The sequence below is a fragment of the Eumetopias jubatus genome, unplaced genomic scaffold, assembly GCF_037043125.1.
Source record: "Eumetopias jubatus isolate StellerSeaLion01/CBP00866 unplaced genomic scaffold, mEumJub1_p1.0 scaffold_1, whole genome shotgun sequence".
NCBI lineage: Eukaryota > Metazoa > Chordata > Mammalia > Carnivora > Otariidae > Eumetopias > Eumetopias jubatus.
Window position 1 is genome coordinate 60,711,928 of NW_028274807.1, and position 23,783 is coordinate 60,735,710.

Here is a 23,783-nt window from a genome sequence, read left to right on the forward strand (position 1 = left end):
ACAAAAAGCTATAGAAGTGAAGATTCCTGAAAAAGTTATTGCAACTTATAATGAGACTGTTCCTACATATAATGCACTGCACTGGAAAGTCCTCCTCAGTTAATTCACAGATAGCAACAGTCCCGTGTAAAAATGAAAGAATTTGGAAGTTCCCTCAGAAAACATCAGAGCTCAGCATAAAGCTTATTTATTGTAGGACTGAGTTGAAAAAGTAAATGTTTTTTTTTTTTAATTTTTTTTTTTTAAGTAATCTCTGCACCCAGTGTGGGGCTCAAACTCATGCTCTTCCAATGGAGCCAGGCAGGCACCCCAGAAGTAAATCTATCTTGATGAGACTTATGAACTGATTCTTTGGCTATTGAATACCAGGATCCTTTTTCCAGACCTCCTCCATCTATAGCTCACTGTGTAGACTATCGGCCTTACTTTACAAAATGAACATAAGATCAGGTGTCTAATGTGAATTCCTGGGAAATTACTGATTGTTAAGGCAGCATGAGGTTATCCCGCCCCCCCCCCAAAAAAAGCATATTTAAAAAAGAATCTTATGTGGATAAATACAGTACCATCTGTTCCCTAGTGTGTCCACGGTGCCTAGCATAGGTACTCAGTATTGTTAAATGAATAAATGAATGGTGGTGTTGACATGATGCTTTCTGGATTATCTGTCACAAGAAAGCCTAAGCTATTCCAGGTTACTAATGCAATAAAATCAGACTTGGGTTTGGGTGGGAGGGGAGAGCACATTAGTTCAAATACAAGCTGGGCCGCTGACTCACCCACGCACACTATAAATTTAGGCAAGTCACTTAACTTCTCAGGGCCATTTTTAGAAACTGAAAGAATTGTGCTGAATTTGTTGAGTGACCTCTGGTTTCTCTGGGCTCAAATGACCTTTGTCTTGGGTTATTCTTCTATTTCCAATTGGAAAAAGTCTCTGGGGCCTGACACGTTAGGGTTACCCTGCAGCCACTCTTGGGAAATGGCGTCTTTCTTGGTCCTCTCTCAAGAACATACGCTCTTGGTCCAATTACCTCTAATACCGTGAAAGGAATTTTATCAGAAAATAACCTGTAAGTTTAAGTCATATTAATAGAATCAATTACAGGTACAAAAGAAAGACATGCACACTCACAGTCTAGCACTGTCTAGCTTCAGACCCAGTTTTTATTTAAAATATTTTTGTCTTTGGATGTTTTTATTCAATCACTTAAGTCTGACCTTATCTTAGGCTGGTTTCTTCCCTCTCCTCCCTTCCTCTCTCCCGTTTCCTCTCTTCTCCTCTTCTCTCTTCCCCTCCCCTTCCATCTCTGTCTCAGTCTCTTTCCCTCTGACTATCTGAAACATTTATGAGTTCTTTTTTTCAACCAATCTCTAAAATCCAGTTTCGCTAAATTTCTAATGATGTTAAGTGGCCCAGCAGTTTCTCCAGGATGAGCTGCAAGCCCATGGCATACTTTCAGCACCTCTTTGGTTCTATCTGCCTATTTGGGTTTGGGTGCCTAGCTCTTACAAGATTGCCTTCACCTCTCCCCTAACTTTAGTGTTCCCTGATTCTCTCCCTTCCTACCTACCCCTTCTTCTCTTGTGTTCCTTATACTCTTGGATTGTTCAGATGAGGCTGGTCCCACAATCTTGGCACCCAAGGCTAGTCTGAGCCCTTCTAAATCGGTATTTTAACGTAGATGCTATGTACAAATCTCAAGCCCTGATCATTTGGAAAGTTAAAGTGGCAGATAATCTGAAAAATTAGGAGAGAGAGAGAGAAGGAGAAAGAGAGAGAGAGAGGGAGAGAGAGAAAGGGAGATGGGTGGATTGGGGGGAAGAATCAAGAGGAGCTCTTGCTGTATCCATGTGAAGTTTCTTTCGTTATAGCAGGCAGAGTCTCAGCTTCCTTCTTTTTATGTTTCCAGCTTTTAAAAAGTTTCATCCCCTTTGCTTTGTGTCCTTACAGAGAAAAAGGGAGTGTAAAATTGTAGCTTTTTTTTCTGCACACCTGCCCACTCTGAAATAATTGGTTTGTCTACTTTCACAAGGAGCTGTATTTATATTAAAGAGCCACTTGGCATCAATGCCCAAGTGCAGATGTCCTATCATATACGACTGTGCCTCATTCAGAAAACTCAAGATAGAGTAAAATAAATTAACAACATCTTGGCTCTGTGCTCCATTCACAAATGTTAATTTAACAAGGTTATGCTTCCATCTCTGAGCGGAGCGTTCCTGGCAGGGACAGCTGCTCCCATGCCCCAGATTGTGCTGTGTGCATCCCAGTAGGAGTTATCAAAAGCAGCAGGATGGAGGGAAGGTGGTGGTGCATCAGAGAACTGAACAGTGTCGCAGCATGGCACTGGGAGGAGGGAGAGGAATGGGCCTTTCCAAAATGCTTTTCATCCACTCCTTCATTCTCTGTATGAATACATGCACATTTAACTGAGGAAAAAGAAAAACTTGTCTTAAATTTTACCGGAAAATTGTCAATCCTGCTTTTACTCTCAAATGTGGCTAATTTTCCAAAATACCTTTGTATACCCACTAGCACGTTGATGAATCTACATAGCAACAGGCCCATATGCCTGTGCAAAGAATGTCAAACAGACCCACATCATGATTCACAGGATCTGGGTCACTGGGGCAATGCTGGTATGAGAGAAAATATACCCTTGTGTTGGCCTGCTGTGGCTTACCTCCTAAACTGGAGTAAAGGCCAAGATCAGGCCAAAGTCAAGACTAGGGCCAAACACAGCACTTGGTACATGATAAGCACTCTTCTATTATTAGTCTTTTGAAGGAAATTTGCTGTATTGTTCACTACTGTATTTCTCCATTGCCTAGAACAGTGCTCACAAAAGTGAACAAAAGTTAAATGTTCCAAAGTTAAAGGAAGAAGTGAATGGAGACTATAAGTAACCACATTAGGGCACCATGGTGAGCGGTGAGCAATGGAGCTATATAGAATTTTGTGTACTTCCTTATACATTTCTTTCCATGACTATACCTTTTCTGCCTATCTTCTGATTTAATTTCCTTATGGAAAAAAAGTTATTTGCAGCATATGTTATTCTATAAATGTTACAATCAAATGGTTAAAAAAAAAATCGTGTTCTAGTCTCTTGTCTTCAGTACCAAGATGACTCCATTAATGATAATATAAAACTAATTTTAGGTTTAAATTGCTTTGGGAATAAGAAATTGTGATTTAGTAAATATATACTACTCTTTCAAATGTGGAAACAGTGTTTTCCATTCTTTTGTTTTTTTAACTCAAAATAATGGCCATTTTCTGCATTCAAATTTTGAAGGTTTCTATGTTGATTACTGATGTTAGACTGCATACAGGTGAAAGTAGGCATCATTTTGTGACCAGCATTCTGAGTTTTCACAACCCAAACAAATCCCTCCAAGCCCTGAAACTCATTTGTGTTTTGCACCAAACCCTGATGGATCTGTGGTCTAAACCTTTATTTATCACACTCTTGGCCTCCATCTATTGGTTTCCTGACCAGATTTGAAATCTTGGGGAAACGAATAGACTCTTCCATAATAATTTCTAAGCCATCACATATTTCACAGAGTTCTCTTTCAGGAACTCTGAAAAACAGTATCTTTCGGAGCTCTTTGATTAAAACCTAGGATGAATGTAATTTGAATAATCAAGGTACATCGGAAAAAAAAGGCTGGTTTAAGTTTAGTAATGGAGAGACATTGAGCTGGGGAGAGAAACATGTATTAGATAATGCCAGGGATTCTGGAAGTCCAAAAGGACATTAGTTTTGCCATAAGATAAATGTGTACGCCACTTAATTCCCCATCCAGGAGAGACAAAAGGCTTGATTTGAATCCAGGGTATTGTTGATTTCTTAACTTCACATCTGGAGCCTGACACAAAAGAAATCATTTAACGAATATTTGTTGAATGCTGTGATCTGAAGGAAAAGAACATAACTTCACCTCTTCTGTGTTTTTTTTAACCCCCCTTTTCTCCACAAAGGTTGAAAAAAATGATGAAGACCAAAAGATCGAACAAGATGGCATCAAACCAGAAGATAAAGCTCATAAGGCTGCGACCAAAATTCAGGCTAGCTTCCGTGGACACATAACAAGGAAAAAGCTCAAAGGAGAGAAGAAGGGTGATGCCCAAGCTGCTGAGGCGGAAGCGAATGAGAAGGATGAAGCCCCTGCTGCCGATGGCGTGGAGAAGAAGGAGGGAGAAGGTCCCACTTCCGCTGACGCGGCCCCTGCCTCGGGCCCCAAGCCTGAGGAAACCGGCAAGGCAGGCGAAACTCCTTCTGAGGAGAAGAAGGGGGAGGGCGCCCCTGATGCTGCCACAGAGCAGGCAGCCCCCCAGGCTCCTGCCCCCTCAGAGGAGAAGGCCGGCTCTGCTGAGACAGAAAGTGCTACTCAAGCTTCCACTGACAACTCGCCGTCCTCCAAGGCCGAAGACGCCCCAGCCAAGGAGGACCCTAAACAAGCCGATGTGCCTGCTGCTGTCACCGCTGCTGCCGCCGCCAGCGCCCCTGCTGCAGAGGATGCTGCTGCCAAGGCAACAGCCCAGCCTCCAACGGATGCTGTGGAGAGCAGCCAAGCCGAGGAGAAGATAGGTGAGCCGCCGCCGCGAGGGTCCCGCGCCGTGGGTGGGTGGGCCACCCGCGCCATCCCGGGAGACGGAAAAAGTCTAGAAGGCTTTTCAAGGAAATCCGGGGAAGCTGCGCTTAATTCCCCAAAGTGGCGGGGCAGAGAGCTGACTCTGGCCACTTATATTCCCCAGTATCTCCAAGCCTGAGAGAGAACTCGGGCAGGTCTGTGTAGCAGTCAGCACTGGAGAGGTCTGGCAATCATCTTGTTAATTGAATTGGCGTAAATAGCAAAACTAGGTAATCCCAGTTTTAAAAAAAGTATTAAGTGTGCTGGTTACACTTAGTTTACTAAGTAATTACAGAGGCTACATATATTTTATAGAAGGGAATTAGCTAATATGATTATTTGGCTCTAGGAAGTGCATGGTTATAAGTACAGCCAACTCCCTCTTGATCCAGATGATCTATTTGGAATTGCTGGCAGCAAAAACATAATCTCAGACCACCTTTGCCTATCCCTCAGTATGTTTCTGGGCATTCTCCCCACCATCAATTGGTGAGTAGTGTGCGTATGTGTGTGTACGCTCAGAGAATATTAATTGTACCATTGAATCAGGGTCAAACTAATTAGGAAAATAAGTCTGTTGATGTTGCCAAAAACAAAAGAAAAACCCCCAATACAGAACATGCTGTGAAGTCAAACATAAATTATCATTTTACTATTGAAGATACTACTTTCTACCATATGCACAAATAATTGAGAGTTGACTATGATTACAAAAAGGAACCAGGTTCTCTTCAGTTTGGAGCTTAACTTGAAAGCTGGAGTGTTTTCACTATTATGGCCCAAATAGCCTGTGCAGAATTGGAATAGAGCATTCCCAGAGCAAGATCGATCTATCAGAATATCACCTCTGGAGACTAGGTCCATCCCTCACCCTAACCATCCATAGTGGTGAAGGAGGCCAACAGTCTCCGAGACTTTTCTCTAGCCTAATATGACCCATGAATACCTTTCAGCCTCAAAGACTTTAAAGTTGCTTCTGTGCCTGTTTAAAAGTTTGGGTTTACTCCTTCCAAACTTCGTGAATTTAACCCATGATGTGTCTAAGGACCCACACTTGGACTAGAGCACATTGTGCCCTTGAGAAAGGACCTACTACATGGGGAAATGTTTGGCGTCTGACCATTATATTGAGAAAGTAATCATTGGACATTTGCCTTGATATTCATGTTAGATACTAAATTAGATATTACAATTGGCAGATGATTATTTTAGGTATTTTCAAGCCTACTTTTTTCATCTTACCCCCAAAATTCTGTAAGAAGCCAGACTATATTAATTGTTTTTGTTATTAACATTCTCTAGCTCCAGACAAATCACACACCTCTTTCTCCCAGTGACTCATTCTAAATCTTTATTCTAACTACATACCTGCCCCAGGGGCTGGACCTTGTGGTTAAGAAGATGGGAATACTTCCCTAGGAAAGGTAAGGCATGTGATAAATAACGGGGAGTTGGTTTTAATTTTCTCAGCAAAACCAACCTTGTTAACTACTTTTTTGTTGTTTTGTTTTGTTTTTTTAAGTTTTAATTTTAATTCCGGTTAGTTAACATAGAGTGTTATATCAGTTTCAGGTATACAATATAGTGATTCAATAGATCCATACATCACCTGGTGCTCATCACAACAAATATGCTCCTTAATCCCCATCACCTTTTTCACCCATCCCTCCACCCACCTCCCCTCTGGTAACCATCAGTTTGTTCTCTATCCTTAAAAGAGTTAACTGCTTCTCTTTAGGCTTAAGGTTATAATCTCAGACATGATGGCTGGAAATCACAACCTCATAAATTTAGAAATTGATCATGATTTTAAAAACAAAATATTTGAATGGCTGAAGTCATATTTTTTAACTGGAATTTCTAAAGTTGTGAGAATAAACAAGGACATTTTGATTTTAGGTATGTGCTCATGATTTGGATTAATAGAAAGAAGGAAAGCTTGAATCAATGAGAAGTCTAAAAATATTTTTTGAGGAAATTCAGTTTTGTTATTTTGCAAAGTATGGCAATTCCAAATGAATTAATAAAGTACTTTATGTAGTACATGCTCAATAAATGTCAAGTAATGAATGAATGAATGAATGAAATTGACTAGATTTAATTTATAATGATTTGTTCACTCATTCTTATTCCTCCTGCAACCTTGCTTACTCCATTCACTTATTTGATTAAACATGTGTTTGGTTTTTGTAGGCAAATAGAGATTGTGCTGTGTCCTAAGTTTTACAGATTCCAACTGAAAAATGTCTCAATTAGTCTAATTTTTAATATGTACATCGAAAGGGGTAATTGAAAGTGTAGGTGAAGTTCCACTTGAAGGTAATCACAAAGGACAATTTATTTTACATTGTTTCTGAGTTTGGGGTAGGTATTGTCTTCTTGGTTAGATTCTGAAATGCTGCCTGTACCTTCTTTCTGGACTCATGTGTCTATTAGCCTTGCCTGCTGTATGTGACAAGCACAAATTATCCAGATGTGGTGAGTCTCAGGAATCACAGAAACTAGAGGTGGCAGGGAGATCTATCACAGCATAGCAGGCCCAAATTCCCAGGAGCCCTGTACCACATTTTCTTCTATCTCCCATTGGATTTCATTCTAATCCAAGTTAAAATAACAGTATTTCCAATTGAGCTCCACTGTCTGGAAATGGATGGCTACCCTGGGTTGCTGTAGGATTCTCTGGCTGCCTGGATGGGTATAGAGAGACAAGTAGAGAAGGTGAAACAGGGTTCAGGGCAAAATAAGTCACTAGAGCGAATTCAGGACAATAATTTCTGTCAGCGGGAGGGTAAAAAAAATTGGACCAAATCTGATCACTGCTTTAATACAAATGGCAATGCTTTATAGATTATAAATGTCACCTTACTTCCTTTACTATTTGTGGCTTTATTACACATAGATGTCATTTACATTAACTTCTGGAGTTGGTTAGTTCTTTTTCTTTCCTTTTGTTTTTTAAAATCCTCCAAGTATATCTCCCTCACTCTCTGCTCTGCCACTCTACCTGCCTGTCTCTTGATATGCCTATGACCAAAAGATTTCAGTGCATTTCTGATGATGATTCCTTTATAGGAGGAGGAGTATTTAGGCATATCTAGGACACCGCTCCCCTTTAGCCATGAGGAGAGAATGTTCAAGCCAACTTCAGTGATAGTGTCCTTGGTGTCTCTTGCTAAACAGTGTCACTCTCCTCATTGGGCTTTCAGTGAAGGAATTCTGCTGTGGCTCTTCTCCATGATATTATATTGACTTTCCCCAATAGAGGACTCCAAAATTTCTGCTGTGGCCATAGTCAGTGATGTAGTACTACCAAAGTAATATATCCAGGTGGCTAGAAATCAGAGGTTGAAGAGGTGGTTGCCACAGGGTACTTGACTGATACTAGTGGCAGGGGCAACTCTGTATTACCATAGGTTTTCTGTATGTTGAACTTGGCTGCATTTGAATTTCATGGTCTCATTACTTCTTTCTAACTGGAGTCACCAATAATGATCTTCAAAACAAGGGAGTTTTTTCCCTTCAAATTTTTATTTGAATTCCAGTTAGTTAACATACAGTGTAATATTAGTTTCAGGAGTAGAATTTAGTGATTCATTACTTACATACAACACCCAGTGCTCATCACAAGTGGCCTCCTTAATACCCATCACCCATTTAGGCCATCCCCCACCCACCTCCCTCCATCAACCCTCAGTTTTTTCTCTGTTGTTAAGAGTTTCTTATGGTTCATTCCCTGCCCCTTTTCCCTTCCCATATGTTCATCTGTTTTATTTCTTAAATTCCACATATGAATGAAATCATATGGTATTTGTCTTTCTCTGACTGACTTATTTCACTTAGCATAGTACCCTCTAATTCCATCCATGTCATTGCAAATGGCAAGATTTCATACCTCTTGATGGCTGAGTAATATTCCATTGTATATACATAACACCTCTTCTTTATGCATTCTTCTGTCAGTGGACATCTGGGCTCCTTCCATAGTTTGGCTATCGTTGATAATGCTGCTATAAACTTCGGGGTGCATGTACTCCTTTGAATCTGTATTTCTGTATCCTTTGGGTAAATACCTAGTAGTGCAATTGCTGGATCGTAGGGTAGTTCTATTTTTAACTTTTTGAGGAGCCTCCATACTGTTTTCCAGAGTGGTGGCACCAGTTTGCATTCCCACTAACAATGTAAGAGGGTTCCCCTTTCTCTGCATCCTCACTAACATCTGTTGTTTCCTGTGTTAATTTTAGCCATTCTAACAGGTGTAAGGTGGTATATCATGGTTTCGATTTGTATTTCCCTGATGATGATGAGTGATGTTGAGCATCTTTTCATGTGCTGAAACAGGGGAGTTTTGTCACTGTCATACCTCTTTTCCTTTTCCCTTTTCTGCTTCCTTCCTCCTTCCCTCTCTGCCTTCCTTCCTCCTTTTTTTTTTTTTTTGTCTTCCATTTATATTAACTTTCTACTGTGCTAGGCATTAAGATCACAAAGATGAGTAAGATATGGCCACTGATCTTATGCAGTCCCGATCCAGTAGAGGGTGTGGGGTGAAATTCAGGGAGTGGTATTGAAAACAATCATAGTAATAATCTCAACTAAATTAAATTCTGCAAGAAGGTATGGACTACTTCTGTATGCCAAGGCGCCATGGGACAAAATATGAATGAGACAGTGCTTCATGCAGTTTGAAGCATGCTAAAAAAAAGTTTTTATATAATGTGTGTCTCTATTGCCAAATTGTTAGCCAAAAGAATGGTTGCAAAATTTATAGTTTCTGGAATCATAATGAAGTGTCCAGCCCATGTTTCTGGATTTGGGGCCATTCTCTATGTTCCTCTAAACAAAGTTTTCCTAAGTCCCAGGGTAACCATCCATAACATTTTTAGCTCTCTAAAGGACAGATCCTCTTCCACCAAACTCTGTGTTGTGAGATTTCCCAAGGATATTTACACTTATTTGGCAGGGTGCCTCATAAGCAGTTTTGATTTGAAATGTGGTTTCAACCACTTCCCAAATTTATACATAACTCATAAAGAGTGAAAATTTGGGTTGTGCAAGTCCATAAATGTTGTCTATAAAACATGGGCACCCTGTCAGATACTCAGTTGCATGCTGCTTAAAACTGATCATTATTAAGTTTTTATGGGGCATTTTTATATTGCTAGAGTAATCATTTTTATTGGCTTTTCTTGACAACAATCCAGTGGCACTTGAAAATATTTTCTTTTCTGCTTTTACATTCTGAGAATAGGGGCAAAGTAAATGCATATTCTGCCCACAGACACAGTCAGCGATGAACCAGGGGTCAAACTGATAGGACTCTAAATTCTCACCTTAATTTTAGCCTTGCAGTTCTTTACATCTCTTTTAAGGTGCTGTTTTATCTCAATTCCTGCATTTTCTCTTTTTCTTAGCAGTTGTGACATTTTCTGATTATTGTCAGACAATACCAACCAGGATTTTCTGGTCTGTTCTGTGTCCTGTGTGCCCAGTAAGATAATGCAGAGAAAAGAACACTAGACTAGAATAAGGAGACTAGGGTTCTACCTCAGTATTTCTGCTAACCAGCTGTGAGATTTTAGGCAAGTCATTGCTTCTCTCTAGGTTCCAGTTTTAAGAGGAGGGGCTAGGAGAGTTGGCTTTTAATGTTTTTTCAAGGTTTAAAATGCATAGTTTTTATAATGGCTAGCACTTAAGGAGCATTTGACAAGTGTCTGACCCTTTGCTGACTGCTATATGGGGATTACCCCATTTAGTCATCAAAAGCACTCTGTGGTATAAGTACTTTGACAGACGAGGAGTCTGAGGTTCAGAGAGATTGCAGCACCTAATCATTGTCAACAGCTAGCAAGTAACTGAACCAGGTGCTGAGCCTTACGTTGAACCCTGACACCACCGCGAGTGCTATTCCAAAAGAAACAAAGACAAGGGGGAGATCTAAGAACCCCAACATTGTGTCTTAATCTAAGAACATCCCTCTTGGCTCTTTTCCAGGAATCATGAGTGATCACTTTTACAGATGAGTAACTAGTAATTATCCTTACTCCTGGCCATAATTCCCTCATAGCTCCATCACCCCAAAAATATTGGGAATATTAAACTAGTTCTGAGTCTTGGGTTCCTAGTTTGAAAATCCTTAAGTACTGTCTTATTAAGTCTAAGAGAGTTAGAAAGATCAGTTGAAATTGGTTGTTCTTAACAGAAGTACTACTGACTCCATCGAATATGCTGGGAGAGCTGAACATTAGAAAGTGAAATTTTCAGATCTCAATCAGATGAAGGTCATTTCATGTGTTCTAGGTGATGCCTACCCTGAATTTGGCTTATCAAAATTAGCATCTTTTAAAATTCTTGTTTATATCTTTTTCCTCCCTTTTGGCAAGTACAATTCTAAAGGACCCCGATACCTTTATATTTGTAACTAAAATAATATAAAGAACTTAATAGAGAGGGCAGGTTGGAGAGCAGTCACTCTCTCTTCAATTTAAAAAATGGAAGCTGACAAAAGATCAGAAGAGATGTTTTAGAACCAAGAAACTCATATTTTGAAGACTTTCATCTATTCTTTCATAGCTCATATTAAATAATTGCTGTTCCCTCATAAAGAAGCTAATAATCAGAAAGGCATGTAAGTAACTCTGCTAATTTTAAAGTGTAGAATTATATTTGGAACTGAAAATGAAAGAGTATTTCTTAAAATACAGAATACTTCCAGATGCTAATGTATATTCATCAAATATATTTTCTCGTTTTCTCTACACACATACACATGCACACAGCATCCCAGAAGGATTAAAAGGAGGAGGAGGAGGAGACACAACCAAGAGCAGCAAGGGTTACACAGTCCATTTGGCTAAACATGGAGAGAGAGCAGAGCACTCAATTTAATGGACTAGAAAGCACTGAGTGGTCATTACTCTTATTTTCTTCTCACAATCATAGCTTCATTAAATAAAGAATGGAAAGCTTTCTATAACCAGACATAAAAGGAGGAGAAGGAAACCAATGGTGCTGCTTCAAGCTACAGAACCTGAGCCCTTGAAGATGTCCCAAGATGATATGGTTTACAGCATGCATAAAGAGGAGGGAGGGTTTTGAGAGGATATGTAAGATTTGCCAACCCTCTTAGTCATATGTGAATTTTGTGTCGTAAGGAAATGACTGAATCAGGTGCTGAACCTCAGACCAATTCCTATAATCAAGAAAATCTGAACCTCTGCCTTCTTCAAAACAGCTTTTGCCAATTATTGGTCTCACAGCAATAAAGCTTGGCTCTCTAAGCAAATAATTTATTTCTGGGCTTATTTAAAAGAATTGCCCATAAATTGTTTTCATGAAGATGTTGAAGAGAATCCATATTTTTAATGGATCCAATATCTTATAGGTACTATTTGGTTCAAGTGTTCTGTGTTTTCAGCATAAATAGACTAAACCTACACCAAAAGTCAAGAGAGTTGGGTCCTCGTTCAGGTCCTGCTATGATTCCAGGCCGGCCAGCCCTTCTACCCTCTGAGCTTAGTTCCAACACCTGCAAAGTATTAGTGTGTTCGACTAGGTCTGTTCTGCCTTCTAGTTCCAAAAGGCAATATGCAATGATAGACTGAAGAGAAACCTTTCAAGTGTGGCCACGTGGCCTCTTATTCAACCACCCTTGCCTTCCTGCAGTCCCTTATTTTCTAAACTATTAGAAAGTGGGTTTAGGGGACAGGGCAGATAATAAACAAGTCTAAATAGAGGGGCAAAGAATCCAGGAAGAGCCAGCTTTAAGAAAGTTTATGGTTACACTGGAGGCCCAGGAGACTGCAAAAAAAAAAAAAAAAAAACTCAATGAAATTTTCTAACCCACCTTATACTTGAGATTGCAAATGAGGAGTTGACAATGATGTTTTCTGATATGGTTAGACTCTTGCTTATATCTCTCCTGACCTTGTCTCTGAGATGGAAAACTATAGCTATATTGTCCATAATGTGCTGTCAGTAGTTTCACTTTCATCTTGGACTTAATTCACTTTTTATTTTTTACCCGTCTTATTAAAGCAACTCCAAGAGTACATGGAGCCTTGGATTCCTGTGTAGAGAAATGGCTGCATCTGACGGACAATTGTGGTTGATAAGCATTTTAAAAATTTTGTCAGTGGAGTGTCACTAAAACATAAGGTTATGTGGATAGGCGCAATCGTGTGTCCCTCCAATTCTTTTATTCATTCTACCGTCGTAGAAATTGGATCTTAGACCATGAGTGAAATTAGCTAACAGGTCTAAGTGGTCGGAATTAGGCCACCAAACAGTCCAAGAAGAGATGGTGCAGGTGAGGCACAGGTTAGTTGTGAGTACTTAGCAAGTCTCACACATATTTTCAATCTTCAAATCACAAATTAGGGGAATGTAGAAGACAAAATATTTCAGTTTGATCATCTTATAGTATTCTGTTTGGAATAGAATACCATTCTTAAGGTATCTTTGAGGGAAAAAAAGTACCCTAAGAAGGCTAGTTGCTTTTTCTTATAAATCATGTTTAGTATTAACGTTCTCTCCTGGAGGCATAAATATAGTCAAGTAAGTCCCGAGCCTAGTGTTTTGTTTTTACTTTTTTCCAGTAGTAGTTAGTAGAAACTTTTGGATTTTGTAATACAAATCAGAAACCATTCCCCGAAAAGAGTCCCTTCTTGCTGGTGCATGGTGAATGTGTGTATTTCTCAGATAGAGTAGATATGAACATTTTTATAGCCTTGAAAGAATCTTCTCTTTGGGGTATGAAAAGGTGAAAAATATAATTTAGATATGTTTAAGCATATCTGTGTACAGGCATGTATCCACGCCTGTAGCACATTCTTCTGGCAACTCACTAGCACATATGTACACACACACACACACACACATCTGACGTGTGGGAAAGGCCTGCTCATGTGAGTTCAGGCTATCAGAGAAAATCTGGAAGAACAATGAACTACATGTTTTTCCACTCTTAAGGCCATCACGAAGCCAGGAGTAGGGGGAGGGGGCGGATGGCTCCGGGAACACCTGTGTGTCTCTCAGAGGCTCGTGTGGAGGGTGCCCCTGCTTCCTCTGCTGGATGTGTCACTGGAATGTGTCTGTGAGTGTACGGTGAGATGGGAGGGGGGCTGGGAGTCAGGACTGAGGCTGTCTGTGAGGAAATTCATAGTGTGTGAAAGTGAGACTTCTGGGTAGGCTAAATAGGGGGAAAGAGTCCAGGCAGACTTCTTGGTGCAGAGGTTACCTCTGCTGAGTCTTGAAGGACAAGATGTATCTACTAAAAAAGGGGTATCTTTTGTTAAACAAACAAACAAAAAACCTCGAGAAACTACCTTTCATTTGAACTAACACAAAAATACAAATAACTTAATTCAGGTCATAATTCAGCAGCATCTATTGAAGATTAATCCATAGGAGGAAAATTAGCTCCATGACATGTTCTGTTTATTGTTGAGTCCCTGGCACCTGTAACAATGGGAAATAGAAGGCAGCCAGTAAGTATTTGATGAATGAATTAAGAATGAGTTGAACAATGGTATTATAATAGAGAAAGTCCTAAACTGACTTAAGAGACTGGATTCTAACCTGAATGCTTGGGGCAGGCAAATTCCTTGCATTCTCTGGAAGTGAGTTTACCCTTTCGTGGAACAAAAATATCAGACAGAGGATCTCAGGATCACCACTGTTTCTATAATAGCTCCACCGCGCCCATTTACGACACATGCCGACCTCTATGCAGATTCTAAGTGCTTAACCAGAAAGCTGTGCTGCCGTCAACCTTTCTGCTATTTTGGAGGCTGAATACAGAGCTTGCTGGAAATTTTGCTGTTACTCAGAGGCATACGTCATCCCCAAGGTAGCTAGATTTCAAGCCATTCGGAGACCAAAGTGAGCATTTTGCATCATGTTCAGAAACATATTGAAAACTAGAGGAAACCAAAGCTGCTCCCTTCTGAAAGCAGGTGATTAATTTCATTCCAGCCCCATGAGTGACCTGTGTGAGGTTCGTGCCAGTGTGTGACAGGTACACCCAGGGAAGGAATGATCTGCCAGGTTCCTTGGCTCCTTTTCCTGCTCTGACATGTTTAAGTAATCTTCACAGGGTGTTAAGAGTCTCCTGAACCTGCTGTGCCCCACTATAGGATGAATTGTTAATATGTTCCCAAGCCCACAGTGTCGGGACAGAGACCAGAAAATAGGCTTTCCCATTCCTGTTGCCTAGTCTCCTTTCCCACAGTGGGGTAAACATAATTTATGTACAGCTTGCAAGCCGTTTAGGCTACAGACCATAAGGAACATTGGAGTGGAAGGTTGAATAAATTTCTTCCCGCATATAAACTCTAACTTGAAGCCACTCTCATGGATTCGATAAAAAGAAAGACAGACTCTGTGAAATGTCTCTAGTCCAGTGGAAAGGGCTGAGCAAACCCAGAGTTTGGCCACTCGTTTGCAGCATTTGCCCACCTGTCAGTTTCCTCTTTCTTGCCAGTTCTTAAAAAAGGAAAAGCAGAGGGTAAAAATGAAGCAAAACCTTGTCAGTCTCTGATTTGCTATTTATGCATGTTTCTCACTCCAGCAGAAAGGTAGACCTGTAAGATGTAACACTGTTTTTGTGCTACATTGAGTGTGGTCTGGATACAAGGTGGGTGCAATTGTCAAATTACTTATTGCTCTTGAACGTGTATAAGCCGAAACCCTTCTCTACTTTCCTAACATCCTGATAAAGCAAGCTTTTGCAAGAGTATCACACAATAAATGAATAGGTTTTCATGTTCCAATTAATCTGGGAACTCTGGCTGCATCGCATCAGAAGTCTCCACCGGAGGATTAGTTTGAAAGATGAGTTAGAAGGAGTATTTATCACATTTTCAGGTATTATAGAATAATGTTTCTTTTCCCCACTCTCTCCCTATCTTCATTGTAGTCATTGTCTGGCCATTTGCCCTGAGTTTCCTGATGATTACACATGGATGTCGTTACAGTGTAACAAACAAACAAGCAAACAAACCCAAAACATAAATCATTCGTGATTGATGGCTTTATCAGATATCTGTAGTGATGTACTAGTAAACTGGCTCTCCAAAACAAGACAAAACCAAACCAAACAAAACAAAACCCCAAATTGAAAAAGCCCGGATTTGTAGTATTTGCCAATTTCTGTAGTATAAATACTCCCATCATAGCTGATTTCAGGCTACCAATGTGTTGTCACTGAACACACAGATGGGAAGTGATGCTAACAACTTACTTTCAGTAGCCAATGTGAGCCAGCTCCATCATATCCCAAATGAATATATTCTAGAAGTTAATAAACTTAACTTTTGGTGACTAAAATACTGGACAGTAGTTATCAGCTCCCAAACAGTGATAAATATCTATAACACTCACAAACTTATATATATATGCATAACATATGCCTTGAGAACTAGTTTTAACATTTGCAGTGATTTCTGTTATGCATTGTGCACTTATCAAAGGTTAAGGAAAAGGGTGAAGTTCAGAATCGTACCTGCTATACAACTAGGAAAATAGTTGCTACAGGAGGAATTGATATATTTATTGTCCTCAAACGTGTGATCTCAGCTGCATCTTTTTAATTAGTTGAAAGGCTTTTTATCTTTTCAGAGGTGAATTCAGGGTTCAGATTGAATCACGACCATGCTGGCTTTTCTAACCTTTAATGTAGAGGAAGGGTTGCCTCTTTCCTTTCCTCATATTAATTTTTAGGGGGTGTGATGCTTTTAATCCTAGGCAGAGCATTGTGACACCGTGAAGCCACAGAAGGTAGGATGAGATTAGTGAGTCATTATTGAGGACAGAAGTTTTAAAAAATTTTTAGCCAGGGTACCACTTGTTCAAATGAGTTTCAAATATATGTACATGAAACCCCCAAACCGAGCTGATCTGGTTGGGAATGGCAGGGGGAAATGAGACCCAGGGCTCCTTTTACTCTGCTTCTATCCTTCCCTTCTAAATGAGAAATACATTAAGAAATCTCTCTCTTACTGGCTTTCTACACATAGCCAGCAAAATGGTCAATGTCAGGTCCAAACCTGTCGATCTCACTCACTGCAGCTGGTCTTCACCACGAGTATGGTTACCTGGAGCCATGTTGATTTAGTAGTAGATTATGTGTATTATTTAGAAGGTCAACATAACATCCTCCTCCCTTATTATAGTCCAGTTGTTTAGACACAGATAGAATTGGTCTGAGTAACCTCTCAGCATGGTGTTGTGTACATTAAACAATGTTCTATTTTATTTTGATTCTAAACAGTATTGAAGTGATGCAAAATTTATTTTATAAATAACAAATCCAAGGAAAATTTATTTTCTAAAACTTTGTTTTAAAATCTGAAATCAGTGAATTTTGAACCATGTTTCTTGGAGCCCTGAAATTCCATGGGGTAGCACCTCAGAAGTGGTTTCTGGAAACTGGGTTGTCTTGCAGAGCCAGATTGGCAAAGATCCGGGTCCTCCACTATCCCATAATCCCTTTTTCCTCCACTAACTGTTTCTGGCTCTTGGTAAAATTTTGACATTCTAACTAATAATAACTGAAAATTGCTGTTCTAAACTTAAGGCCAATTTCAAAAGTCCTTGAATGTTGGCATGATTCAGACTCAACTGAGCATAATTCAGTACTCCTCTTTTCATTCAGGCATCCGCTCTATATGTAGCCTGAATTGTTTATTTTACTAACAGATGATCTTCCCAGATATATTATAGGAATTGTTCAAATTCTAGTTGTTCACATTCAAATAGGAGTTGTTCAAATTGTTGAAATCTATAAGAATTTGCTCATATTGCAAATTGTAAACAAATGGAAGTTAGGGAACTCACCCAGGGTTACTAACCAAGGCTAAATAAAAGTAGTGCATCTGTAGTTTCTGGGTCTTTGAGAAAAAGAAACCAATTAATAATGCAATAATATTTTTTAGTTCTCCAATTTTCAACATAATTATATAAACAAAACATCCTCTGTGGTGCGATACCATTTAAGGAATTCCATCTATGTAGTTTCAAAATATCTACCAAAAGAAAAAAAGAAAGAAAGAAAAAGAAAAAAGATTTCTAGAAAGCTAAGCCCAAAATCTGTCTCCAAAATTCCAAAAAAATCTGCCACTTTCTTTCTTCCACTCCTCAGCCATGGTGGATACCTCTGTCTAAAAGGATGCCTAAAAGGGAAACACCCATGGGCAATGGGGCCAGTTCTTATTTTACTCCAGAGATTAACATCCTAAATGTCACTTGAATGATTAAAATCACAGTGTGAAACAACCCAGTTGGGTAAAAGGAGTAGATCCAATCATGCCATGATAATCTTAGGCTTAGGGTTTGAGGGTCTTTGATTTCTTCTTACAATTTCTAATAGATTATCCTTTTTTTTTTTAAGATTTACTTATTTGTTTTAGAGATGGGGGAGGGGCAGAGGGAGAGGGAGAGAATCTCATTCAGCCCCGAGTGTGGAGCAAACGTGAGGCTCGATCCCACAACCCATAAGATCATGACCTGAGCTGAAACCAAGAGCCCGATGCTTAACCGACTGAGCCACCCAGGTATCCCAGTCTAACAGATTATTCTGAAGACCACTCATACAAAGCTACAAATGTATACCTATCCATATAAATGCCCTATATAAAGCCTTCCAGTACTTACCTTTAGAATGAAATCTAAAGGATTACCATGGCCTATAAGGCCCCGTGTGCTCTGACTTCTGCTTACCTCTCTGATCTAATGTCTTTCTACTCTGTCCTTCACTCTTCTTTAGCCACACTACATTTTTAATGTCTCTAGAACATACTTTTCTTGTTCCTATGTCCGGGACTTTGCACTTGCTTTCTCCTTTGATCTTCCGTAGCTGGTTCTTAGTGCTGAGGTCTGTTGTCACTTTCTCAGAGAAGACTTCCCTGACCATTTGACCAGAACATTACCCTGGTCAACCCTATCATTTCTTACCACATTACCCAATTTGTTTTCTCCATATTACTTTCAGTGCCTAAAAGGACTATATTTATCTATCTAAAATGACTTATTTCAGGTGCCTGGGTGGCTCAGTCAGTGAAGCATCTGCCTTTGGCTCAGGTCATGATCCCAAGGTCCTGGGATCGAGCCCCACATCAGGCTCCTTGCTCAGCAGGGAATCTGCTTCTCCTCTGCCCCTCCCCCCCCACTCATGCTCTCTCTCTCTCTCACAAAAATAAAATCTTTAAAATAAAATAAAATGACTTATTTCTCTATCTCTTGCTAGACTTCCCATTCCTCAAAGGCAGGGACTTGGCATTTTTCAACCCTGTAGCCCCAGTCCTCAGGATGGAGCCTGGCACATAGATAGCCCTTGATGGACATCACTGATGGACTAATAACATGAATTTCTCCTATGGAGAGATTTCTCTTCATAAGCAGCTTGAGAAAAGGACAGAATTATTTCAATTGTCAAATTTGAAGACCCACAACAAAAGTTAAGAGTTTTTAAGGCAAGAATCCAATTTTATTGCTTACAGCCCAACTTGTTTAGACTTTATAAATCAGGAACCTCCTTTCGATGACTTTCTGAGTATCAACCAGGCACCCAGACACTTTGCATCTGGATGTTTGGCTCAGAAGGAAAATTGGTTGAAGTATGAAAAGAAGCTGGGGCCCCTAGAAAAACCAGGTAGGTTGTGGGTGGGGACCCTTCAGTGAACAAAGAGGAGAGAGGAAGTAGAAGGGAAGAAGAATAAGAGAGGCTAGAAAATAGGAGAGGAAAAAAGTAGTAGAAAAGTAGATGAGGACCAGAAATGAAAGTATCAGGGGGACCAGAAAGAATAAGAAAGGAAAGAGAGAAAGAAAAGAAGGTAGAAAAAAGGAAGAGAGGAAAGCATGAAGCATGGGAGGGGCAGGACTGGGAGGGACAGGGAAGAGCAGAGGAAAGGCACGGAGCTAGGCACCAGGAGACCGCGTCCCTGCAGCTTTAGATAGAACATGCTCTCTGGAGTGGGCAGGACATGTTTACCTTCCTCTCTGATAAAAAGATATGGTTTTGAAAGTATCTTCCCTCTCTCGCGCTCTCTCTTCTTGACCTTACAAATAGCAGGCCTGAAGACCTCCCTAGCAAATGGATTTTCTGTCTCTGAGCAGAGCTAAGTGGCAGATGGGGCTGTTCCCCAAGCAGACACACCCTGCCCCAGCCCCCAGCCTGGGCTCACTGTTGTTAGAGCCCTCTACAGCATCAGTCCCCAGCCTCTGCCACCAAGAAACAGTGCCTCTGCTTGCTTCCAGGCAGCAGAAGGGAAAAGGAGTTGAGCTTCATTACCCCACAAGTTTCAATGGGTGGCTCTTTTCATACAAACCCATTATGGATGCCAAGGCATGTTTGAGAAATATTTTTTTATGTAAAACGCCCCATAGGCAGACAGTACTGGGTCCTGGTTTCAGCACCAGGTTCCTTACTGTGTGGCTTTCATGATTCTTTGAACCCCCAATCTCTTCACTCCTAAGATGGAGGTAATAACATAATGCTCAAACAGTTGTTGTGGGGATTCAGTAATGTAACGTATTTAGAGAACCTGGGACAGTACAAGTCCTCAGTGAACACCATTTTGCCTTCCCTGTCTTCTGATAATCCAAAATACATAGTTCTCAATGCTCCCTTCTCCCCACATGGAGATCCCCTGGGCAGATCTTCAAATTGGAGATGGTAGAAGCAAGGATTGTCTGTCATCTGTCCATAGGTAAAATAGTGAAAGAGATTCTTTCATCCAGTAAATAAGGGAAACTTTTTTTTTTGCAATCCAAAGTAAAGTATCTCAAAGAGTATATAAGTGCTACAAAAGAAAAACGTATTGCTTAATGGATACTGCAACAGTAGGCAGAGAGTTGCAACAGCCCTGGATTTATCCAACTTTCTTCCTTAGAGACTTGGAGTGCAAGGAGAAGGTCACAGGTGTTAGAATTGGACCTATCTCTGTTTGGATGAAAGGCCTGGTCTCTAACCAGCTTTATGCCACTAGTTCAACATCAGTTTTATCATCTCTGAAATAATGTAATATCCTCATTGCTGAACTTGGTGGTTGTTAGCATTACATAGATCACATGTAAAGTGCCTACGATGGTATTTTATTGAACACATTGTAAGTGCCTAATGGAAAGTCACCATTGCTCCTGGTTCTTTTCTGCTAAAGCTATCAGGAAACTTTTTTTTCCTGTGGCGTTACACCTCTGATTTTATAAAGGAAATTAATAGTCAAATAGGACATGTTTTATGGCCAGCAAGAGAGACACATAATGATTTGCAGTCTCTTTTGGGAGTCGAGACTATTCTATTTGGCTTACCTTGTAGTTCAGCAAGATTACTGAGTCCTTACATTATCCGTAATGATTGAGCCTGGAAGTCAGCCAAGGCCACAGGTAGTGATGTTAGGATTAATTTAGGTTCCATGTAATTGGTCCCTCGGAAACTGTGATCTAGGGATTCAACAGAAACTGTTGGGGTCCCTTAAGGGAAATTGCTAATACACTTTTTCTAGGTAGATACCAGCTTATAAACTGTAACATCTTGGATTTCAGTCTTACACTCTTAGACCTAAAAGGAAACTTAAATATCGCCTAGATCTGTGGAATGGGTGGGCTTCGAGAGGGTCCTTTAACCCCCCGAAATTATTTGCAACATGTTATATTATGTGTGTATCTGGATGACATTCTTGCGTCCTTGTCTTTCATCAGATACTCAGCTGGGACCATGACACAAAAAGATTAAGATCCATTGTACTCAAACAATCTTCAGGAGATGTATGTTTTAATGAAAGATGAAACATGCTCAGGGATTCAGGTTGCATGGTCTGCCCATGGTCACACAATGCTTATCAGAATAGAGGCAGGAAACCCAGATGTCCCAACAACTGAATTTTCCTATCATTCAATTGATTTTTGTTTTTAATATGTATAATTTCCATACTGCATTAGGCACGATGGGGGGTATAGATGTATAAATGTGAATATCTGCTGTCAAGAAAGTTGCAATCTGGTTGAGAGAAAAAAGCAGGGGTCTTTAAAGAAAAAAGAAACCCAGGACCAGTAAAGAACAATATGTCTGCTTGCAAGTGGCAGCCTGTAATTGCAGAGAAGGAATTCAGAGGTCAGGGTGGTGGGTAGTGTCCAAAGGAAAGAAATGAACATCACTACGGGGTATTGGTAAGAAAACTGGCCCTAGTAGTTTGTGTCCATGTGGGGAAGGTGAATCTGCTGGACTTGCCTATTAAAAAGCCTGAAAGTGTTCAAAGGACTTGACAGTGCAAATGAATAGAGGGTGCATAGAGGGTGTCTTACTATATTATTTTTCTCCAAGAAGGACTCTGCTGTTTCTGCAAGATCTATGCAAATCACAATCTACACTTTACTAATTCACTTCCAAGACTAATAATAGTTTCAGTTTATTCCTTAAGGCAGTTTAAATGAACAGTACTTAGACTGATCATTTCCGAAGGACTGAAAAATAAAAATTAATTTCAGGATGGCATTACAGTAGGACCCAGTCACAATAAGTTGTACCAACCCTACTGATTTCATCTGCTCTGTCACTCTCCTGGAGTCATTTTTTCCTGGAGAGTAATTCCTGACTTAGCATTCCACCCAAGCTCCACGTCTGGGAATGGAATTACGCTGGTGCCCTCTGCTGGGCAGAGATGGGAAGTTCAGCAGGAAACAATGGTGTCTTGGTCTCCGCAGTGTAGGGGCTGAGTGCCAGATTCTGAGCCCACAGCAGCGTCCAGGCTGGATCCATTCAGTGCTCTTTACAACCATCCCAGTCAGGTATGCTCTGGCATCATGCCTGAATTCATTACCCAAAAGCAGTAATCGGATTTTTATTGTAAAGAGGTTGTCAGCTAATTTTTTAAAAGTAGTCCAAGAAAACTGTCCCCTTTTACTCGACAGTTTGAGAGCTGGACTCTCCTTTCACTGAACACAATACCATGACTCATTGTGGGTGGTGGCCATCTTGCTACAGAACAATACCTCTTGAGAGGCCAGTGAGAAACTCTGAGGCCATGTTTTTTTATCCTGTTCAATTATTGTGTGTGTGTGTGTGTGTGTGTGTGTGTGTGTGTGTGTGTTTTAATAGTGGGTAAAGCACATTGAGATTCATCACTGATTTCTTGGCTCAGATAATCAGAATTAATGCCGTGGTGTTAAATTAAATTTAGAGTATCTACTCTGGTGTTCCTGTAGTACCCTGCTCAGCTGATTTTTTGCTAGAGGTGAAAACACATCCAGCTGTAATTAAGAAAGGGGTGGGGGAGTGATGAGAAGGAAAGCAGAAGAGAGAAGAGTTGTGAATTCTCCTGTGTGCACATTGGAGGTGAACTTCTGAAATAAAACGATGGGGGGAGTGGATGAAATGATCATTTCCAACACTCCACTTTTATTTTATTTTATTTTTTAAGATCAATAGCATGGACATGGAGGTCTGCCTCTGGTTTCCATAACAACCTGGCTTATTGAAAGACTGCAGGCTCCACAAATCCCCAATTATCAGCCTTGCAGGGCTTATTAATGGAGCTGAGGATCCCAGTGAGGCAGGCAGCTCATTGCTGGCACGTGCCTGGTGGGCTGGCGGGAGGGTGGAGGAGATGGGAAGGGGAGATGTGTGGCGAGACAGCAGCCATTTGTCCCCCTGTCACTTAGGGGAGTGCAGTCATTCAGGAGGCTGTGTGAGCCCTCCCCCCTCATGCCTTGAGTGGCTGTGGCCGCTATTGCAGGCAGCCCAGAAATCCAAGTGAAGATGTTTTTTTCCAGCCCCACCCTAAAAGCCATCCATCTGGAGTAAATCCATATGAAGATATCACATACCCTGTATGTTTATTGAGCTCCTATAATTAATTGAGGCTCCCTCACAAAGACAATGGTGACTCTACATTTCTAATATTAACTCAAGCCTTAATTAACATGTGAAGCCAATGCATATTTGCATCTAATGCATATTTGATAGCTCTGAATCGCTCAGTCTTTGGTCTGGTGCTCGCTTATTAGGTCCTCACCCTAGAACAACTGCAGCAGCAACAATAAAAGTGCTGTCGGTAACAATATAGAGAACATTTACTTGCCTTGTACCAGGCTCTCTGCTATGACCCTTGATGAGTGGCATCATTGTCCCTTATAGGGAAGTAAGAGAA

General features: G+C 40.5%; 1 protein-coding gene across 1 annotated transcript in view; it reads left to right on the plus strand.

The window, feature by feature from the left end:
* The first annotated feature begins 2,925 nt into the window (after positions 1–2,925).
* The window catches only part of GAP43 (growth associated protein 43), a 45,505-nt gene continuing 24,647 nt past the window's right edge, over positions 2,926–23,783 (plus strand). The window contains exons 1-2 of the mRNA XM_088022915.1: positions 2,926–2,935; positions 3,933–4,601. Coding sequence (XP_087879041.1) covers positions 2,926–2,935; positions 3,933–4,601 — 679 coding nt within the window. The remainder of the gene's footprint in view (positions 2,936–3,932; positions 4,602–23,783) is intronic.